Here is a 20,645-nt window from a genome sequence, read left to right on the forward strand (position 1 = left end):
CTTAGGCCAGCCGCTTACCTTCTCTGGGCCCCCGTTTCCTCCTCTGGGGAGTTGGACAGGAGAATCTCTGAGGTTCCTTCCAAAGCTCACATCCTGTGATTCTATAAGTGGTGCCAACTAAAATAGGTTGCTCCAGATGGCCTAAAAAGGAAGAATGTGCCCTACAGTTTTCTAGTTTCTGAATAGAACATTCAAAAAGCAGAATGGAATCTACCCTTGGGGAGACACACACCACCTGAGGCAGAGTGAAGGAAGAAATTGGTACTGTGGGAGATCAAAATTTGGCCACCCTGAAATATATCTCTTTACCTTGATTGTTTTCTCTGAAGGACATTTGACCTCCCCCACTAACTGCCTAAAGAATTTGACATGGTGGCTCCTTCCTGGAACAGATCTTCCATCTGATGGCTGTAATATAATGTAAAATAGATGTTAGAATAGAAAAAGCACCAACAAGCCCTTCTTATCAGAAGTTCTGTCTCTGGCCACATTCTCTGGATGGCCCTGCAAGGAGTTGCCAGACAGACATTTACATTTATAAGGGAAATCTCCATTTGTAAAGGTATCTCCCTCTCTGTCTTGGGAAGAGGGGGGATGACCTCATTTCTAGAAACTTATCAATGTGGAAGGTGAGGTCTTAAATCTGCATAATAACCTTACCCTTGTTTACAGTGCTTTAGTGGTAATCTCCTGTAACTGACTCCCCCACCCCCAAAATCCTCCTTTGTCATTGGCTGAACATGGTATTTAAGACGAGAATTTCTGCTATTGTGTTGAGAAACGCAGTGTCCCTGCTTTCTCCCATGTATACATGTTATTAAACTTGGTATTATTTTCTCCTGCTAACCTGTCTTGTTGATTATTTGGCCAGCCAGAAGAACCTTAAGGGAAAGGGCAGAGGGAGATTCTCCCTCTCCCCCGACAGTACTAAGGAGCCTGACGTGCTGAAAAGACAGGATGCTGCGTGCCGCGTGCCCTTGCCGAGCCAGCTGGCTCTCGGGATCCAGAGGACTGGACAGAGTGAATGAGGCCCAACCAGCCTCAGAGCCTACCTAGTCCCCAAGGGAGTTCTCTGTTCTGGGTTTACCCAAAACCAGAAGATAAGTTCTTTTTCTGTAAATTCACATGTGCTGCCCAGAAACTAAAGGGCTTTCCAGAATGTTTAAGATTACTCTCTTTGGTTCATCAACCCTTTTTTGATATCATGCCCTCACAAAACTGCTGCCTGTTATGTATTTTCTTCAAGCCTCGGATTTAACAGTCAAGAGTTTACAAAAAAATTTTCCTTAGTAACTTTGAGAAACAAGTTACATATAAGTTGTATCCATTTAAAGGGTGTTGACACGAGGCATACACCTGTGAAACTACCATCACAATCAAGACACAGAACATTTCCATCACCACCAAAAGATCCCTGTACTCGTCTGCAGTCCGCAGGCAAACACGGACCCGCTTTTTGTCCCTCTGCTAAATGAGTTTGCATTCTCTAGAATTTTACATAAGCGGAATCATACAGCATGTACTCTTGGGTCGGGCATCTTCCATTGGGCATAATGAGATTCATTCATGTTGCTGCATGAATCAGTAGTGTGTTCCTTTGTATTGCTCAATAGTCATCCATTGTATTGATGTACTATATTTTGTCTATTCATTCACCTGTTAATGGGCATTTGGGTTACTTTCAGTTTGGGGCTATTGGGAATAAAGATTCATGTGCAAGTCTTTGTGTGGACATGTTTTTATTTCTCTTGTGTAAACAGCTAGGAGTAGACCGGCTGGATCATATGCTAGGCGTATGTTTAGAGAAAGTTCACAAAATTTTGAGACAACAATAAATGATTGCCAGGCACACCTTTGCCCTCAGAGGAGAGAAACCTTTGAGTTTCTTTAGAGGCATTGATTCTTAACCCTCTCCTCTCAATGTATTGAATATTCTAGAGTTGGAAGAAGAGGTTGGAGCAAGTTTAGACCATTTCCCTCATTTGTAGAGGAGGAAATTGGGGCCTGGGGAGATGAAGGGACCTGCCAAAAACAGAGTGGCAGGGCCTGTTAAAGATGTTGGCAGGTCACACGCGTGTGAAGAACACTGCATGGCAAAGAAGTATGTGGAGTTCTTCATGGAGGGAAACGTCAGGAAGAGCTGCCCAGCTCTGGGTCTGGCTCACAATGCCACACTTGCGGACTGCCACAGTTAGAGGTGACCTAGTCATCATTTATCCTGGATGACATCTCTACCCTAGAATCTGATGGGAATTAACAGTTTTTAGCATGAGCTTCTGACAAAACCCCAGAAGCCCCCGAGCCTTAACAGACACGTGCAGCGACCTCCCTTTCCCCAAGCCCAGCACTGCCGACTCAGGGGCCGGGGGCCTTATGAGGTGGGGCAAGTCAACACCTCCATGGGCAACGTCACACCGTTGCCGATGAAAACCACTGGTAATGAACTCTGCTTGAATTCATTCACCATGAGTCCGGTGTGAAAATATTTGTTCCGTTTTTCATTCTTGTTCGCAATAAAAATGGAATAAAATCATCAACTGACCACGTCCAAAACATATGCCTAACAAAATTCTAATTAAAAAAATCAATTCATGTTTGCTCTCTACTGTCAACAATATGTGTGATTCTTGGAGGGATATCTGTGAAGTCATCTTTAGCAATAACAGCAAATCTTATCTTAGATGGGACGCCACTGGAGGCATGACATTGTAAGTGTTGCTATCAGGTAGATCAGAAAATGCATATTTAAAGGAAAAAACAGGTCACTTGAAAGCACTTGACCATCACCCAACAACAAATAAAAGTACTTTCATTCCTCTCAGAAAAAACAACTTTGAGAAGAGAATTTGTGATATGAAAAGAATATATTGGTCAAGTCTTTCTTGGTATGACTCTGTTTTTCTTGATACAAAGTGAAAGGTTTGAATGAAATTCAAAAATTCTTTGAACCAAATTAATAAAGAGGAAGAAATACCAGCTTACTGAAAAGTGTTATCTTTATCACATTTACAAATTTGTCAGTTTTCTCAAAGGAAGCCCCGGCCCTGCAGAGAAAACAAAGCCCACCTATCACTGCAGTTGGTTTTATAGCCTGAAGGTTAAGTTGAATCTCAAAAGCGTTTCTGTGGTTTTCATGCTGCTCTGTGCTGCATGTTTTTAAGGAACCCTTACGTATTCTGGCTGAAGATACATTGCCAGCTCCCAGTCTGCAGCAAAAACCGTCTCAGCATTCAGACAAGGTGGAACCAAAATCTTCAATTTGAAATCGGGGATCCCAATGAGGCTGGAGTGGAAGGGGGTTCTTTACTAGAAAACATGTAGGGGAAAGGCTAAGAAGGCTCTCTAGGTGCAGGAATGGGGATGTCGTCATCTTTATCACTACCGATCCCCCTCTTTACGTGATCCCGACTCCAGAGACCCTGGGACTCTTTCCAGAGGGACGGGGAGACAGGAATGGGAGTACTCCGTGGTAGGAGTACTAAGAGCTATCAGCATTATTGCCAGCATTTTTAGCTTCCAGTGTCCCGGGGTCTGGTTTTCCAAAAACCTGTCCCTGAGGTTCCTCTGAGTCCACATGAATTAGCCCACCCTGGCACAGCGGGAAATCATATTTAGAGTGTAGTTCAATCATTGCATGCAGCTTTCTTGCATGTATTTCGCTCGTTATGTATGAAGTAGGCATCTCGGGAATCAAGGCATTAGGCGGGAGGTATGAGTACTCCATAGACTCTTCCCTCTGTTCTTTCACCCCAAAAGTTATAGCACAGTCTTGGGATCAGATAACAAACCAGGCAACAGGAAGGTTTGGATGAATCATGGTCAGCAACTCAGGCATCTTCCCAAGGACCCTGCCCTAGAGACTCCAGCCACAGCCACCTAGCTCCAACCTTGTTAGAGCCTCTTCAGTGAGCAGTCAGCTCCATTTTGTTCATTATCTGTCTCTCTTTCTCTCATTGCTGAGGTTGGCAAAGAAAAATATGCCTCTTACAGAAAAATAAGAATTAAGCCCATCTGAGTTCAAACTGGATTCCATCCTTTGCTAGTTGTGTGGCATTGGGTGACCGCTAGTTTCCTGGAGTCTCTGGGTGTTTATCCATGAAGTAGAGCCACTGCTTCCTGGGGCTGTTGTAAGGACCAAAGGACAAACATGCAGAGTGCCTGACACAGGCTCTGTGGTAATAAAAGTTCTTATTCTCCTCTTTTGTAGCTATTGCTCTTTCAAATAGAATGCAATCGATGGAGAAATCAATTAAAACTAGAATTATAGGTTTGAGACATCTTGGTTTGATGAGCAAATCATTAGCCAAAAGGAGAGTTCAGACCTCTTCTCTTTGTTGGGACCCAAGCTAATACTTAGCAGGTGGTGGCTGAGGACCTAGGCTACGGTAAGCTCTGCGATGAGCGTTATTCAAAGGAGAATTTCATCCAACTTTCAGTTCAGGTGGCTCAGGGCCATCTAAGTTGGGAGAATTAAAGCAATGGTAATCGGTAACTGCATTCTAACCTGGCACAGGCGGCTTAATGCTTCAGTTAGTAGCCACTGGAGAGGATCATATGGTGTGTTCTTCACCTTCTGAAGGAGGCTGCACCCTGCCCAGGGGGCTTTGGCAGGGCTCTTGGGCAAATACTGGGTCTCCACCTTAGAGGGAAGCCTTGTATCTTCCTGGCTGGTGACGGTAAAAGCAGATCCTGTTACCTAAAAAAGATCTGATAGTCCAAAATGATGAAAGAAAGCATGTCTAAAGTTATGAACCAAGCACAGCCCAGGGGAATGTACGTTATTTATTTTTGATGAGTTCTTGCTCATAATAATTCAACAAAACAAGAAGCTTGTTATTAGCTCTGACATGGGATTTGGGGAAGGAAAAATTTATACTAATGACTTACAAGATTAGTGGCCACACTTTTAACCCACTTGGCCGTGATCGACAAGCAGAGCTAACAGACCAAAGAGGAAAGCTTTCTGATATCACTGCACTGCGGTTACCTTGTGTCCTTAAATGCTCTATTTCACCAAGCAAGCAAATGTGTAATTTTTATCGTCATTGATATACAGATTGACTACTGGGAAAAAACTTCTCTAAATCATTTATCAGAATGAACTTTGTAACTAATAAACGAAGACAACAGTTACTACCATAGACCAATGGTCAACCTTAGAGATACAGTTAAAAAAACTGCAAAATTATGACAACATATCCTTTATTTTTTAATTAGCTATTCTGTTTCCTGCCAAACTCAAAACATATTTGAAGTAGTTTATTATAAAAATCTACTATCAGACCAGTATAACAAGACCAAACTATTGATCAAAAAATAGGAGCAGAAATAAATAAATAAGGGCCAAGAGGAAAGCAAAAACTAGAATTATAAGAACTCCTATCCGAGGAACAAGCTATTAAGCCCCAAACCTGGTATTAGCTTCCTAGCAGCCAGGGTGAGGAGGGAATGATGGATTTATGTAGTTTTCATTGCCTACAAATAAGAAGCATAGACCCAAAAGAACAAATTTGTTTAGTCTTAATCTCTGAAAATAATTTGTGATGGAGATCTTTTCTTAAAAGGGGAATTGGGTAACATAGTGGGAAAAAATCCTGATAGCACCTTCACGTAAACACACAGAAGCGTTCCCCGTGTACGTGAACTAGGATGTCCTTTGTGGGAACACTATGGAGGGAAGTAGGGCTGCACCACATTAGCATCAATTAGGCTCTGGCACTCAGAATCCCGCATCCACAGGCAACCAGGATGCGGCCTCAAGTTTGGACGTGGGGCAGATATTTTCCTGGTCAATAAGGAAAATTATTAGGATATAAGGACAAGGAATTTTAGTTTGTAACCCTGAACTATCCTTGAAGCTGGATCCTACTGATTTAGTATAAAATTAAATGATAGTTACCAATTTGATTATCTGGTGTCACCTGCTAGTTCTTCTCTAGGTCATTTTGGACCTTTCTTCACAGGCTATTTTTTATCTCCATGTTCTCTGCTCACCCGTGTAAAAGTCAGGACCTTCCAGGGCTCCGTCCTGTCCTCTTCACCCTCTATTTGATTTCATCCACTCATGGCCTCACCAACTTCTGTAACTTCTGGTAACTTCCAAATTCATTTCTCCAGCCTACACTTCTCTCCCAACCTTCAGATCCATAAGACTTCTGGAGAAGTACCTCAAACGCAACACGTCCAAGACAGAACTTATCTTTCTTCAGACCAAATCTGGAAACCTAGAAGTCCTCCAGACAGTTACCAAGTCCCACAAAGTCTATCGGTGGTGGGTACATTTTTGCAGGTCACAACTAGGATGTGCAAAGAATGTAATTTTGTTCTTCTCAATTTTGTTCTAAAATGTATTCTGCCTGGCAGTAGAAACTCTGTTTTGGTCAATTCAAGGTAAACTCAGCCTATTAGGGTTTCCTCCCGCCACCTCCTCCCTGGGTTACAGCTAAGTTCCATGTAGTGTCAGTACCGGGGGGGCGGGCGGAGTGGCAGTTTCTGGTTCTTGATCCACCTCTATCAGTGCTGGCATTTGCCTGGACAGCTGGCTTCCCTCTGGCCCTGGTCACTGGCGCCTTTCTGCACCAACACCCACTGAAATGTCCATCTGGTCTTTGGTCTCAGATCCGTGCAGGTGACCCTCTGTCCCCATTCACTGGCTCCTCTGTCAATTACTTCTGCACCTGCTGGAGAGGGTATGGCCAGGAAACTTTTCAGATGCTTCCCTATGCCACTCTGGGGACCCAAGAAACTTGCTGGCGACCCAAGAAACTTGTTGGGGACTATCTTAGCTTAGACACGCCATGTCACCATTTCTTTTCGGTGGCTGCTACATCATCCCGGCCCAGAGGAATTCTTCTGTAGGTAAACCTGGAAGCCGAGGCATGGGTGTCTTCTGCCATTCCATGCTCCATCTTGTTTGGGGGTTCATTTATTTGGCCCCCAAATCTGACCTAAGGCTGGTGTGTTGGAGGGAAGGGGCAGTGCTCAGGGCTCCTTAGTGATACTTGCCACCCTCCCATATCTGGTTTCCCTTCAATTCCTCTTTCTAGGGGAGTCATTTGTTTGTTTTTGTTTTTAGCTCATTTGAGGGGAGAAATTCAAAAGTAGAGAATTGACTCCCTCATTACTGCAGTAACAACCCAATCCTGAGGGCCAGGGAATAGAACACTTTTGCTGTTGTTTGAATTGGGGGAGGGGGAAGGGAAAGGAGCAATAAATGCTGGGAAAGAAGCAGAAATTAAAAATTTCAAAATATCATCCCATCACATACCTCCTGAACATCTCTCATATTTAGTTCAGCTGTTTTTGCATCATTTCCAGTTTGGGGTTTTTTTTTATTTTGGTCTCTTACCTAGACTGCTACAATTAAAAAAAAAAAAAAAAAGGTCATCCTGAATCTGGTCTTGCAGAACTTTTCTTTAATCCATTTTTCCCCCTAGCTTTATCGAGACATAATTGACATATAACATCGTGTAAGTTTAAGGTGTACAATGTGTTGATTTGATACACGTATATATTGCAAATTGATTACCACAATAAGGTTAGTTAACCCCTCTATCAGCTCACATAGTCCTGAATTCATTCTTGATATTGTGGCCAGAATGATTTCTTTCTCTAAAATCTAAATCCAATCACGTTACTTCCCTCCTTAACGTTTCAGTGGCTTTCCACCACCTTTAGGAAGTCAGAGCTGCTGAGGACAAGAGACAAGGTTCCAGTCTGGAATCTGTCTGCCCTGTCTGCTCTGGCGCCCCAAGCTGTCACTGATGGGTCCGCCAGGGTGTTAGACTGAATTTGAGTGGACGGCTTTGTTCTTGTGATGAGCCCTTTCTCATAGGCTCTCCGCCCATCACCTGAATCTTCAAAGTGGACATCTACTCATCTTTTACGTCTCGCTCAAATGCCACCTCCTCACTGCCACTGACTAAATCCCTCCTCTGTACATTCAGTGGAAGCTCTGACTCCTTTTACAATAACATTAATGTCTTATTGCACCTCTTGATTAACACCTAGGCTTTCTTCACTAGACTATAAGCTTCTTGAGGGTGGCGACTGTGTCTCAGCATCTTTGCATTCCCAGTCAATGAAATGTTTGATCGAATGAACAGCAATCTGGCAGGGGATGACACCAGAAGCAAAGCCACCAATCAGGTGCCAAAGCCTCCTGGCGTGAGAGGAAGACGCAGCCTGGACACACCGCAGTCCAAGCATCTCTCCGCTTCTCCTTTCCTTTTCAATCCTGTCCCCTTCTCCCCGACTTTGAAGGCTATAAGGCACAGTACTTCTGTTTTTAAACTGTTCTTCACACGCCTGGTGGTCCCCCAGTCATCCCCACAGGGTGGCACTGTGCAACAGTCGGTGGATCAAGTCACTAAACAAAGGTTCAAGGTTACATTGGGCGTCTTCTCTTCTCTAAAGCAGTAAAGCATGTTCAGTCATTCATCACGTTTATCGAGCAACTACCCCATCCAAAGCTGTGGCTAGGTGTTGCTTGTGGTATAATTTAGAAAGGTTTTCAAGAAGATCACTTAAACCTTTTTTTTTTTTGAGTTTCAGTTTTCAGGAAAATTTATTCATCCATCGTTCATTCTGACTGGGGATATAAGAGGCACTGTGGGGCATTTGGTAACTGGGTATTCATCAATCCTGAATGCCCCTGACCCTTAACAAAGGAGCCTAAGGTCAGGAAGAAGCGGGTAGAGCAAAAAAGGAAAGAAAAAACATGGAAATGCTTAAATAAACTGCAATATAGCCATAAAATGGAATACTCCTGAAGGATTAAAAAGGATGAGGTAGGTCTATATGTACAAACTTGAACAGAACTTCCAAAAAGAGTAAGTAAAAAAACAGCAGGGACCAGCTTGGTGGCGTAGCGGTTAAGTGTGCGTGCTCCGCTTCGGCGGCCCAGGGTTCGCAGGTTCAGATCCTGGGTGTGGACCTACGAACCACTTGTCGAGCCATGCTGAGGCGGCGTCCCACATATGAAGTAGAGGAAGATGGGCACAGATGTTAGCCCAGGGCCAGTCTTCCTCAGCAAAAAGAGGAGGATTGGCAACAAATGTTAGCTCAGGGCTAAATCTTCCTCACAAAAAACAAACAGCAAATTGTAGAATAAGACATAGCATATGATAAAATTTGTGTACTCCCTCCCCCCAAACAGCTAGACATTTCTATCAGCACATATATGTTGTATGTAAATGCATATAAAATTCCTGAAAGGACATACATTAAATAGATTATAGCAGCAATTTATAGAGATGGAACTGAGAAGTCAAGGGTGACTGTACTATTAAAAACGTTTGGAAAAAGAAAGCACATATGAACCACAGCATAATTTAAAAAAAGTTTTTTTCTAAAAAAGGAGAGAAGGGAGATACGTATTCAAAGACATAATACCATTGTGAAATAGAAACAATTTTCCTCCTTGAGAGGTGGTTAAATATGGTGAAGTGATCCACTGTTGTACCTGCCTTCTCAGCAAAGGTCTGCAGCTCCTAGCTCGGGCCCGGAGGAGTGGGAAGGGCACAGGGCCGCAGGCAGAGCACCTGTGTCCTACTCCTCGCTCTGCCTCTCACCTGGCCAGTCACTTAACCTTGCTGAATCTCAGACTCTATAAAATCTACAAAATGGGGATAACAATAACACTTAGGTCACGACATTGTTGTGAAAATTTGTTGTGAACTGTGGTATGCACCATAGACTGTGAAGTTCTGTTTTATACTATTATGTGTAACACAGGATTTTAATGCATAGACTGTACCCTAATCAAGGCTCTGGTAAAGGTGACCAGGATTAATCACTAGATACAAAAATATGAACAAAAGCGGTTTAAAAGGTATAGTTTATTTGACAATTCACAAGTGATTTGCAAATTTTATGGATTATTTGGAGCCAACTTTGAGAACCAGTAGCTCCTGTCTTTCTGGAATGTCTAACATGCTCTAATTTGTTGCCCAAGTAGCGCAAGTCATGTCTACTCAAGGAATTCAAGCTAATTTTAACTTAAACTAGAAAAAAAAAATCAAATACCATACAGCAGTCTAAAACCAAATACAGAGTATTTTGTTGTTGTTGTTGTCATCCTTTGAGATAATTTCTACCAGAGATATTTTGCATACAGTTATCTGTTTATGAATCAATATGAAAAAAAAGAGTAAGGATCATTTAAGACAACAGAAATGTTAACTCTAAACTTTCCATAGCAAGGAGAACACAAAATCACTTGGTGCTAGTGGTGAATTCAGTATCAAAATAACACATTTAAAAAGACACATGTAACACACTTAAGCCTCTGGAACCTGACTTTGAGAGTCAGGTGAGCTGCAGAAAGATTAATAAGCCAAGTTCTACCAGGAAAGTGTTAGTCAACTTCTTTTTGGCTGTAGCTTCCCACCCTCGCAACCTTTCAGAAATGACAGCTACACGGAAGTCCAATATATTAACAGAAAGAATTGTAGCTAACATGTAATTTAAGCAACAGATCAATAAGAAAGGTGAAGTTATTCTCATAAACAAATATTTGAGACTGGGTTTACAGAAGACAGAGGTTATCTTCTGCAGACCCCACCTCTGCATTTTGTTCCGGCTGCACAGTATTGAGGAAGCTGAGATTCACACTAAGCAATGGCGGCAGTTCTGTCACAGCTCACCTTGAACCACCAAGATGCTCCTCCATTCACCAGAGATGGCCTTATTCTGGCATCTGCACGAAAACAGCTAACCTAGTACTCACGTGTGCTGGATCTCAATGTTTTAATATATCAAAAACAGCATATTTGAGTTTGTTGGTTTTTAATTTTTTAAGTTAAAATATTTCTAAAATCAAATATTAAGGGTCTAACAGAAAGCAGTTTGAATATCGTTGCCTCAAGACATGAGTTGATTTATTTTCGTGTAAAATTTGGCTTTCTGAACCTCCACTCTAGGCTTCCCTGAGTCCCCACCTTTGGCTGTCCACTCATCCCTCAGGCCATCGCTTCGGTCTCTTTCATAAGCTCTTGTCCTGCACCTGGCCCAGACTGACATTTTCCTCTTATATTCTCTCCATTTCTCATGCCCTCAGCTACCATTACATATGCTGACACCTTCCAAATATCTATCTCCAGCTCATATTTCTCTCCTAAGCTCCATCTAGACTCACATCTGCACTTGGATATTCTATAGGCATCTTAAACTCAAAATGAAACTAACTCATCATTCTTCTTGCTTTGTCTCACCCCCTTGCTGCCACCCAAACTAAGCCCCTCTCCCTCTTGAATTCATTATCTCAATAAATGGGATTGTTCACCTGGTTGTCCAACTCAAGAGACCTAGGAGTCATCCGGCATTCTTCTCTTTTCCTTGCCATCCACATTAGCCAAGAAGTCCTAATGGTTTTACCTCCTAAATACTCCCTGAATCCATTCCGTCTTCCCCGTTCCCACTGCCACTGCCAAAAAGCAGACTCTCAACAGGGATTGTGATTTGCATAACTACCTAGACTTGCAAAACAGTCTTTTTATTACATCACTTCTTTACAAAAAATCCTTCAATATCTTTGCGTTACCTTCTGAATAAAACCCAAATCTTTCATATGACTTAGAGTCCTTCCTTATCTACCCTTTGCATACTTCTGCATCCCCATCTTTTGCCATATCCTTCCCTAACATCCTGTGTTTCAGTGTACTAAATTCTCAATTTCTAAACATCTCAATGCTTTCACCCCTCTGAGCCTTTGCACATGACATACTGTCTACAATTCTCTTTCACTCCTTCTTCAACTAGCCAGCTCCTACTTCTCCATCAAGAATCAGGTGAGTATCATCTCTTCTGAAAAAGACTTCTTGACTCTTCTTCCCTTCGGGCTCCCTCATGCTAGTACTCTCCTTTATCATTGCACTACAAAGTAACTGTCTTGTCCTGCACTCAATTGTGAGCTTCTCTCTCTAGTCTCTATTTCAAAATGGGGCCTGGGAGATAGCAGGTGCTCAATAAATGTTTTAGGTAAGAGAGTAAAGGGCATGACTTAGAGGCCAATGGATCACTTATAGGTCTATTAACAAAACACTAACCCCATGACTGTGATTTCCCAGTGAGAAGGCACCCTGCTCTATGAACCTTTTAAATTAACTCAATTCAAACCCAATCCTTTGGCAGTTCTTCAAAAAAGTAAACACAGAATTACCATAAGATCTAGCAATTCCACTTCTAGGAATATACCCAAAGAAATGAAAGCAGGGACTCAAACGAATACTTATACAGGAATGTTCATTGCAGAATTATTCACAATAGCCAAAAGGTGGAAATGACCCAAATGTCCATCAACAGATGAAAGGATAAGCAAAATGTGGTATACAATGGAATATTATTCAGCATCGGAAAGCAATGAAATTCTGATATATGTATACCACAACATGGATAAACTCTGAAAACATGCTAAATGAAATAAGCCAGACACAAAAAGACAAATATTGTATGCTTCCACTTATATGAGGGGTATTACCCACCTAAAGATCCTAGGGCCATGAGTTACTTCTGGGGCTGATCTAATGGCTTGATCAACCTGGAGAGGCCTTAACTTCTGTGGAACCAGCATTGACCACAAAGTCACCCAGTACTGAACTACTGTATAGCGTTGGAGGATGAGTTTTACAGCTTTACAACTTGTTTCACTAGGAAACTTAAGAGATGAATTACCTTCCCAAGGGCTTTATAAATATTTTGCTACTTAAGTTTTATAGACTGAAATTCTGCATATAAAACATAATTTCCTTGGATTATCTGAAGCCTGTAAGTTAAAAAAAAATTTAAGACTAAAACATATTGCATAAATATGACACCTGCAAACAAAGTGTGATTTACAACTGAACAATAACAAGCCTTGTGAATACCAAATGAGGCTGAAGGAAGAAATTCAAGAAGAGCGAATATAACATATACAGTTAAGAAGTGCCCTAACAGAGATATTCTAGAGGCAAAGCAGACAAGCTAGAGGGAAAAACCAGAAACACAAGCAAGGTCTCCCCCTTTTGACTGGGGTACTGGATGACCAGACTGATCACTGGGAACACAGCAGGTGCAATCATCTGAGCCTCTTCCCTTCCTGCCTCCCAACCCCCTTGCAAAGGACACCCCTGGAAGGGCCCCTACACGTGGAAATGAAATGTCAGTTAGTACAGTGCCTGTCATACAGCAGATCTTCAACAAACACTCCTTTCTGTTCCATTTCATACTGAAATTGTCAGGAAAGCATTCACTTCAAGTCTATCTGCTTTCTAGCCATGTTTTCTGAAATAGTCATTCTACCTATGGTATCACAATCAAATAACTCATATATGCAAGTCACATAGATATGACTTGCCATATATATGCATATATAGTAACATAGTTGAAAAACACAGATAAGATAAAATCATGAATGTTGATAGAAAAAATATCCACAAAAGACACTTCTACACTACAGCAATGGGCTTAATTTTCCATTTATTAGGCACCCATTATCACCTTAATTTGGTGTTATCAGGAGAAAGCAGAGTAATATTTCTGTCCCTGGGTAGATCTGATGTTAAAATAATTGACAAAAGTAGGTCAGAATCCCACAGAATGGTGAGTTCTGAATGTTAGGTGTCTCATATTAGGTTATAAATCCCGACAAGACAAATGACAGGCTCTTCTGAAAGCCTTTGAAATTCATTAGGGCAATTCCAATTCGTTTAGTTAAAAGCAGCAGCAAGGTAAGAAAGTAGCACTTATGTGTCTCTGGCTGTCCTGATGTACTTTAGATAAAAACTGAAGTCTCTGTGCTCCTGCGTTTTGCTGGCTCTTTTCACAAAAAATATCCTTTCCCCACCCAGATGTGCTCCTGGAATCCTCTGGAATGTGTCCTTTAATCTAAAGGATAGAAGGGTCCTTAAAGAGATCAGAGAATTGACTGGATGTAATTTCTCTCCCTGGGTCACCTGGTTTTGGTAAAAATGACTCACAATGTTTCTTTTCTATTCAGTGCACCAGCAGAAATCACTAGGCAGTGTAGTGCTGATTGAGTTTTTGAGTTTTTTCTTGGATAAAATTGTGAACTATTTTACTAGGTAATATATAAACAAAAAATGAAAAACATTCATTTCTTTAATTCAATAACTATGCTTCTATTTGTGTGACATCTATAGATCAGTTTCCCATAGAGAAAAACTATCATAAAAATTTAAGGTCCAATTTAACATGAATATTAGGAAAAAATACACTTTCACAATTTTGAGTAAGGTGAATGAGACATCTTTTTCCATTCTAAAATGATCCTTTTCTAGTAATTTTAAAAATATTCTCTCACATAAAAATTATCTTTTCAACAAATACTTATTATAGCATAACATCCTACGTGAGAAATTTTTAAAAATGTCATTCTCAACTACTTCTTACCTGAAAGTTTTCTTCAAGATTTTATATAAATTAATTTACTTCATGAATGATAAAGGAACAATGCTAAATATCCAGAAGACAAAAATGTAAAGACTATTTCATGACTTCAAGCACAGAATTTCAGGATGTTAAAATTATTTGATATCAAATAAACAGAAGGATTTCTTACAAAAAAAACCACTGCCCCAAAGAAATTTTCCCTCTGACCTGCCTCCCATTCCAGAACTGACAGTAAATCAGGTCTGCAAGGAGAGAGCAGATGAGCTGCATACTCCAGAGTTAAATAAAAACATGGAAGACTGTAGCACACACGTTAAAAATAAATTTAACAGGGCAAAGAAATGAGTTTTAAAAGGTGACAGTGGTTTAATTTTGAGTGTCTCTTTTAGTTCCACTTGAAAAAAAGGTGTCATTTTTTCCTCTAACTGCTTCCCAACAATTCAATGACAGCAAAACATTAAATCTATGATGGTGCTGGCGTTCTTTTATAGGGACAAGAAGGGATGCAATGCAACTTCATGAACTTTTTTTAATCTGCAGAAAGAAAGGAGGAGAAAAAAAGGGAGAGAAAAAGAGGGGGAGAGAGAGAGAAGAAGAGAAGAGAAACAAAAACTAATTTTCCAGGCAGGGAAATATTTATAAAACCTTTTATGTCAAAGTTAGGATTTCACAACATAACACACTAATGCAAAATCCAGTAGCACCTGTAAGATTTAAGTAAATGCTGCCATCACTTAAACGCTTTTAAATATCTGTAAAAGACTGAAGGAAAAAAAGATAAAGTACATTCTCCAGAGAACAACAAATGTATTTCAAATTAAAAACTGTATTTTTGTTTTTCTTTTGTTTTCAGTTGCTTTTTGTACAAGAATTCATAGTTATCATATAATCACTTATATACCACGGGACCAATCTCTGCTCTCCTTATCTGCGTCACTTCAAGTCCACATGTTCAGGCTATAGACCCCCATGTTATCTTCTGATAAATATATTACCACAGTCTGATCTAAATATAGATACATTATACAATACCTGTCTCTGGGAAAAAACCAATTTTAATATGCAAACTTTTTATTTATATGATACAGAAATGGAGAAAACTACAGTAGGTACGCAACCTAATTATGACTTGTAGATGACGATTCTAGATACTCTCCTACTGTAAATGAATGTTTAAAATAGTCTTAGTAAGAAGATTTTATTTATATGTGCAGTTGTGTCCACCTTATCCCATATACTGTCCACGTCTAATGACAATCTGGGAATTTAAAGGTGCAGCCCTCAAGAAATTGTTAAGTCATTAAAAAAAGAAAAAATTAGGCTCTATTGCACAGGGAAAAAACTCACAAAATTTCCAATTTTAAATTTCATATCAGTAGCAAAATATTAAAAATAATTTTCTGTATATACATATGGGTATATGTATATATTGAATTACACACGTCTCACATATCAACACAATTCAGGTGGAGACATTTTGGCGAGTTATTTTCCCATTAAATGACAACTATGTCAAAATTTAAAAATATCTTATTACATCATTAAAATAATTCACTTACCATTTCAACAGCTTATACTATTTTTTTATTTTTAACTCTTCATAACTAAATTCCCTGATCCCTAGTGTTAAACCCCCTACTTAAATTAAAATCTGGTGCTGTTACTCAGAAACTGATGGATAAAATCACATCTACTTCAAAATTCCATCAATCCAAAAAATTGTATTACCTGATTTATCAGAGAATCTCTCAGCTCTGAGCTTGTGTACCTAAATTATCCTCCCTATAATAAACAGGGGAGGAAAATATCCTAAACTAGATGGAGGTAACTCACATGATGTTATAGCACAAATAATACACGATAATCAAGTATCTGACGTAAACTTTTCAGAGAGACCTGAAAACTCACTTTAGAAACTAACTTTAGAAGCAAAACCATTTATTTTTCACTCTAATATAAACTAATATGTATGTATTTACATACATACACATACATATATAAAACAAAACTACTTAGTGTTGAGTAGCTGTTTGTGAGTGAAAAAATGGTTACAAATTGATTAATTACCTTAATTTTGTATTTAACAATTCAATCTTTTTGGGGTACAAACAAAAAGTCAGGGCATTTGCAGACTTCATCGAGTCAGACACTCAAGCAAATACTTTGAAAAAGAACCCTTCTCAATGTCACAGGCACTGTACAGCAAGAATATAGGGACTCTGATGCAGTTCCTACCCCGTAAGCAGGATAGACAGCACTTGGCTTACTTTTAAAATAGCTTCTTAAAAGAAATGTATTATATAAAGAAATGCATGTTTGCTAAAAGTCTTTTAAAATTACATCAAAACAACATTAAAACCTGTTTACTGAGAAGAGCCTATTGAATTGAATTCCTGTTTTGAAATGCCTACTTGACAGTTCAGAATATTGCCTTGTGAGGTTTGGCTAGAGATGTGGCTGATGTGAAGACCCAGACAGAGTACACAGCTCCAATCCCAATAGTCCTCTGATCGGCTGTTTGATGGAAATGGATCCCCTTTAAAATAGCTATACACCTTAAAATGATCTATAATAAACAATTCCCCAATAGCCATTATTATTTGTAAATTGAAATGCATTGATCATTCAGAAAAGATTTCTTGCAAAATATATAAATAAATGTAACTGCATATTCTGTAAATAGCCTTAACATTGCTAGGCCAGACCGTCAGTGACGGCCGCTGTATTTCAGTACTGTGTGTCAAATGTATTAGAAATTTAAAAAGAAAAATTTCTGAGGGACTCAGCTGCCTTCGTTAGTTGGCTTTAAAATGTGTAATAAAATGGGAGACAATATCTTCTCATAAATACATGGAATTGATATGGAAAAGTAAACCATACAGCAGACAAGGTTAGGGAATATCAGAGTGTACCAGAGTGAACTCTCTTCCAGTATAAAAAAGGGAAGAACTCTATACACCCAGTTATAGTAAGTATGTTTCAATTAAAGATGCAGCTCTCTCTCACTCCTGGCAAGAATTAATTGGTAACGGCACTGCTTCTCAGCAGTGCAAAAATATCCTGAGAAATTATTCAGATTACAACAAAAGACAGGGCTTTCAGCACTAAGTTTTTGCACAAAACACAGCTTTAGATATCATAAATAAATTAATTTAAAAAGCAGATAACCTTCACTGTGTTGAACACAAAAAGGGGATGTGACCCAGACATTGTTAATTCTCCCGTTGGTGAATATCAGAAAAAAAGATTGCATTAAGTGTCTATTTATAACTTTCTAGTTAACTATGGCCAATAATATACATGGAGGTAATTTGTAGTTCAAGTTTTTCATCTCTTTTTTCCCCAACTAGCTACAAGCTGAATTCTAAAATTTACACTGAAATATACAATTCCAATTTTCAAAAGATCCTCCTCCTGGAGGAGTGATATTCAAATTTTTTGTGCAATCGTGATGCAGAGCCCAAACAGTCCTATGAAGAGAGACAGTGTACTTTTTAATCAATTGGCACTGAAATTTCACTTTCCTTAGCTGCATTCTAGTAGCTTGGCCAAGTTATCTCGTAATTCTGTTAGTTCAAATATTTTTCCATCAAGAATTTCTAAGAGTGTCTTCAGGTTATTGCGAAAAGCTTCTTGTTCATTCTGACTTTTCTCCAGACGTTGCTCTAAGTCAGACAGCTGTCCCTCCAGGTCTTTGTTCCGAATTTCTACTTCCTTTAGAAACAAAAGTGTGATATATATATACGTCAGTTCATGACTTAGAAAATAATATAACTTTTGTTATTACTAATATTGTGGCAGTTAATGCATGTCTGACAATGAGGAAGAGCTTCTGAATCTCAAGTTGACACAACTGAAGGAGATTTCAGATTTCACCATCTGAGAAATCCATGTGGTTTTACTGACTGGCTTGTTCACGAATCCATCTATCCATCCAACAAAAATTTCCTGACTGCTTACTCCACGTCAGGCAACACTCTAGGCACTTCAAATCAAACACTGGGATACAAGTGAAGACTCATTTTGCAGATTATCTACATCTTATTTCTATTTCTGCCCATGTAATTTTCCTAATGCACAACTGTTTGCAATCTTAGGTGAAAGCAGGCAGAGAAAAAGAGAGAAATTAATTTTTTTCTCCTTATTGGCAATTCTGGAGAAAGATTTAGAGAAGAAGATGACTCTCCAAAATGAGGTTTTAGGATCCTCTGGGTATGTTAACTATACTTTGTTTTGCCTCGATATCAAATGAACGCATGTGGTAGAGACTATGGCTCAACTGCTAAAAACTGCAGTGAAGACAGATAATAACTGCACATATAAGAGAACTATAGAGCTAACGATTCCAATACACTGCAAATCAAGGAAAGAAAAAAGTGACAAAAGGGAAATAAAAGTTCACCACAACATTTAAAAAAATTTTTTTTAACACAGAATAAATTCTGGCATACTTAAAAGTTATTTCGAAGTTTTTATTGCTCTAAAAATGTTCCTAAGCATGAAAAATAAATGATTCTAAAAAATAAAATACATAACATGAGCTAAAGATTTAATTTTGGTTAAAAAGTCAAACTGAGAAAATTAGCAGAAAACAATCTACTACACTTTAAATAAACTATTCAGAAAAGCAACTAATTGAAAGTTATATATCCCTTCTGGAAAGCTCACTTTTACATCTGAGAGGAATTAAATGACTGACACGAATTCCATTCACATCTGTAAATTATATGGGACAATGAAAACATTTTGGTGTTAGGACCACAATATGAATCAGTCTCAGAAAACATGTTTCAAATGTCAGTATACCATTTAATATAAATCTCTAAAAAATTCTATCCAGTCTAAAGAATAGTGGAAACAAATATTTTAAAAATTTTTGAAAGACAATCTGATAAATGTTAAATGAAAATAACAGAAAACGAAGTGGCACCCTGCAACTGGGCAAAAATGTGTATGCATGAGGACAAACAGTGGGAATTAATGCACAAATAGGAAACAGGAAATAGTGCTCGTCGTTGGGATTATGGGCATTTTTCCCCAAAATTTATTTGTCTTACAATACCTGTAAAACTTCAACTTTCGAGAAAAATAATTAGAGAATTAGCTTGAATACATATAAGAAAGTAACAATTGACTTAGGATTCTGAACATCAAGAAATGCTCACATGCTTTAACAGAAATAACTACCGGCAAGGCTCAAGCACGATGTCACAGATGAGTCCCAAGAGCCGGGAAAATAAAAGAAAAGAATAAGGCAGCTACAATGATTTATAAATGAAGAACTTAAGGAATCCCGATCTAATCTTAAAGTGTTTTCTGTTAGATGTTTACCAGGTATGTTTCTAATCTTTTTACTTTGAATAATCTACCAGGTGAAGATAAGTAAAGTGAGAGAGAATCTGAAACCAATAAATATTTATAAATCCAGAAGCCAAGTTCATGGCGGCTCTCAACTCTGAGGGAGAAAACAGACCCTGGGGTCAAATGTAAAAATTCCACTCATGATTGCACGGCATGCTCTCTTGCCAGCCGAAACAATAAGCTTAAGAGTACAATGTCTCCAACTATAAAAATAGACCAAATGTCATTCACTAGAAAACACCCACTTCACCAGGCACCACCTAGTTTGCCCTCTAAGCCTTCCTTAAAAATGAAAGGCTTCCTTGTTCTCCTTGCCAATCAGTGGAACATCCTAACACATCAATGGAAGCCAGCAAGACGCCAAATTCTCTCAGCTACTAAAATTTTTGCGTTGTTCTCTCTAGAAGGAGTCTTGAACTCTAAGCCGTTCCTCTGACAGGAGGAATTTTACTAGGCAGAACAAGAGATCCAATACAATGCCGACGGTGCTGGTCTATTTTGAGGCAGAGAATATGATCCTAGTGCAAGAATAGACAACCCAGTACATGGCAGCCAACACCAGGCACCCGGAGCCCTGGCTGGTGCCTCTTCCCAGTTTACCACCTTCTGTCTGTATTTTCCAATCTCTCCTTCTTGACTTTTATTCTCCATCCTAACTCATTCTTCTGCTTAATATCATTTTTGTCCTACTACCTTCCCCTTCTCCTTTACTGAGATGGAAGCATGTGCCAAGGGCATCCAGGGGCCTGGTGCAGCCCCGATAAAGCACTGAAGGCCAGAATTTGCTAACTCCCTTCCGAGCGCTCTAAAGGGCAATAGCTGAAAGTATAAAATCCTAGTGGGCAGAAGGCCATGCTCCATATTTGTTAGCTATGGAGCCTACAACAGTAGAG

The 20,645-nt window shown here is 39.4% G+C and overlaps 1 protein-coding gene across 1 annotated transcript in view; it reads right to left on the minus strand.

Moving 5' to 3' along the window:
* Positions 1-15,024: 15,024 nt before the first annotated feature.
* HOMER1 (homer scaffold protein 1) overlaps positions 15,025-20,645 on the minus strand; it is a 112,233-nt gene continuing 106,612 nt past the window's right edge. Inside the window, exon 9 of the mRNA XM_058568387.1 lies at positions 15,025-18,105. Within this exon, the coding sequence (XP_058424370.1) occupies positions 17,917-18,105 (189 nt within the window). The 3' untranslated portion in view covers positions 15,025-17,916. The remainder of the gene's footprint in view (positions 18,106-20,645) is intronic.

Source organism: Diceros bicornis, chromosome 1, assembly GCF_020826845.1.
Source record: "Diceros bicornis minor isolate mBicDic1 chromosome 1, mDicBic1.mat.cur, whole genome shotgun sequence".
NCBI lineage: Eukaryota > Metazoa > Chordata > Mammalia > Perissodactyla > Rhinocerotidae > Diceros > Diceros bicornis.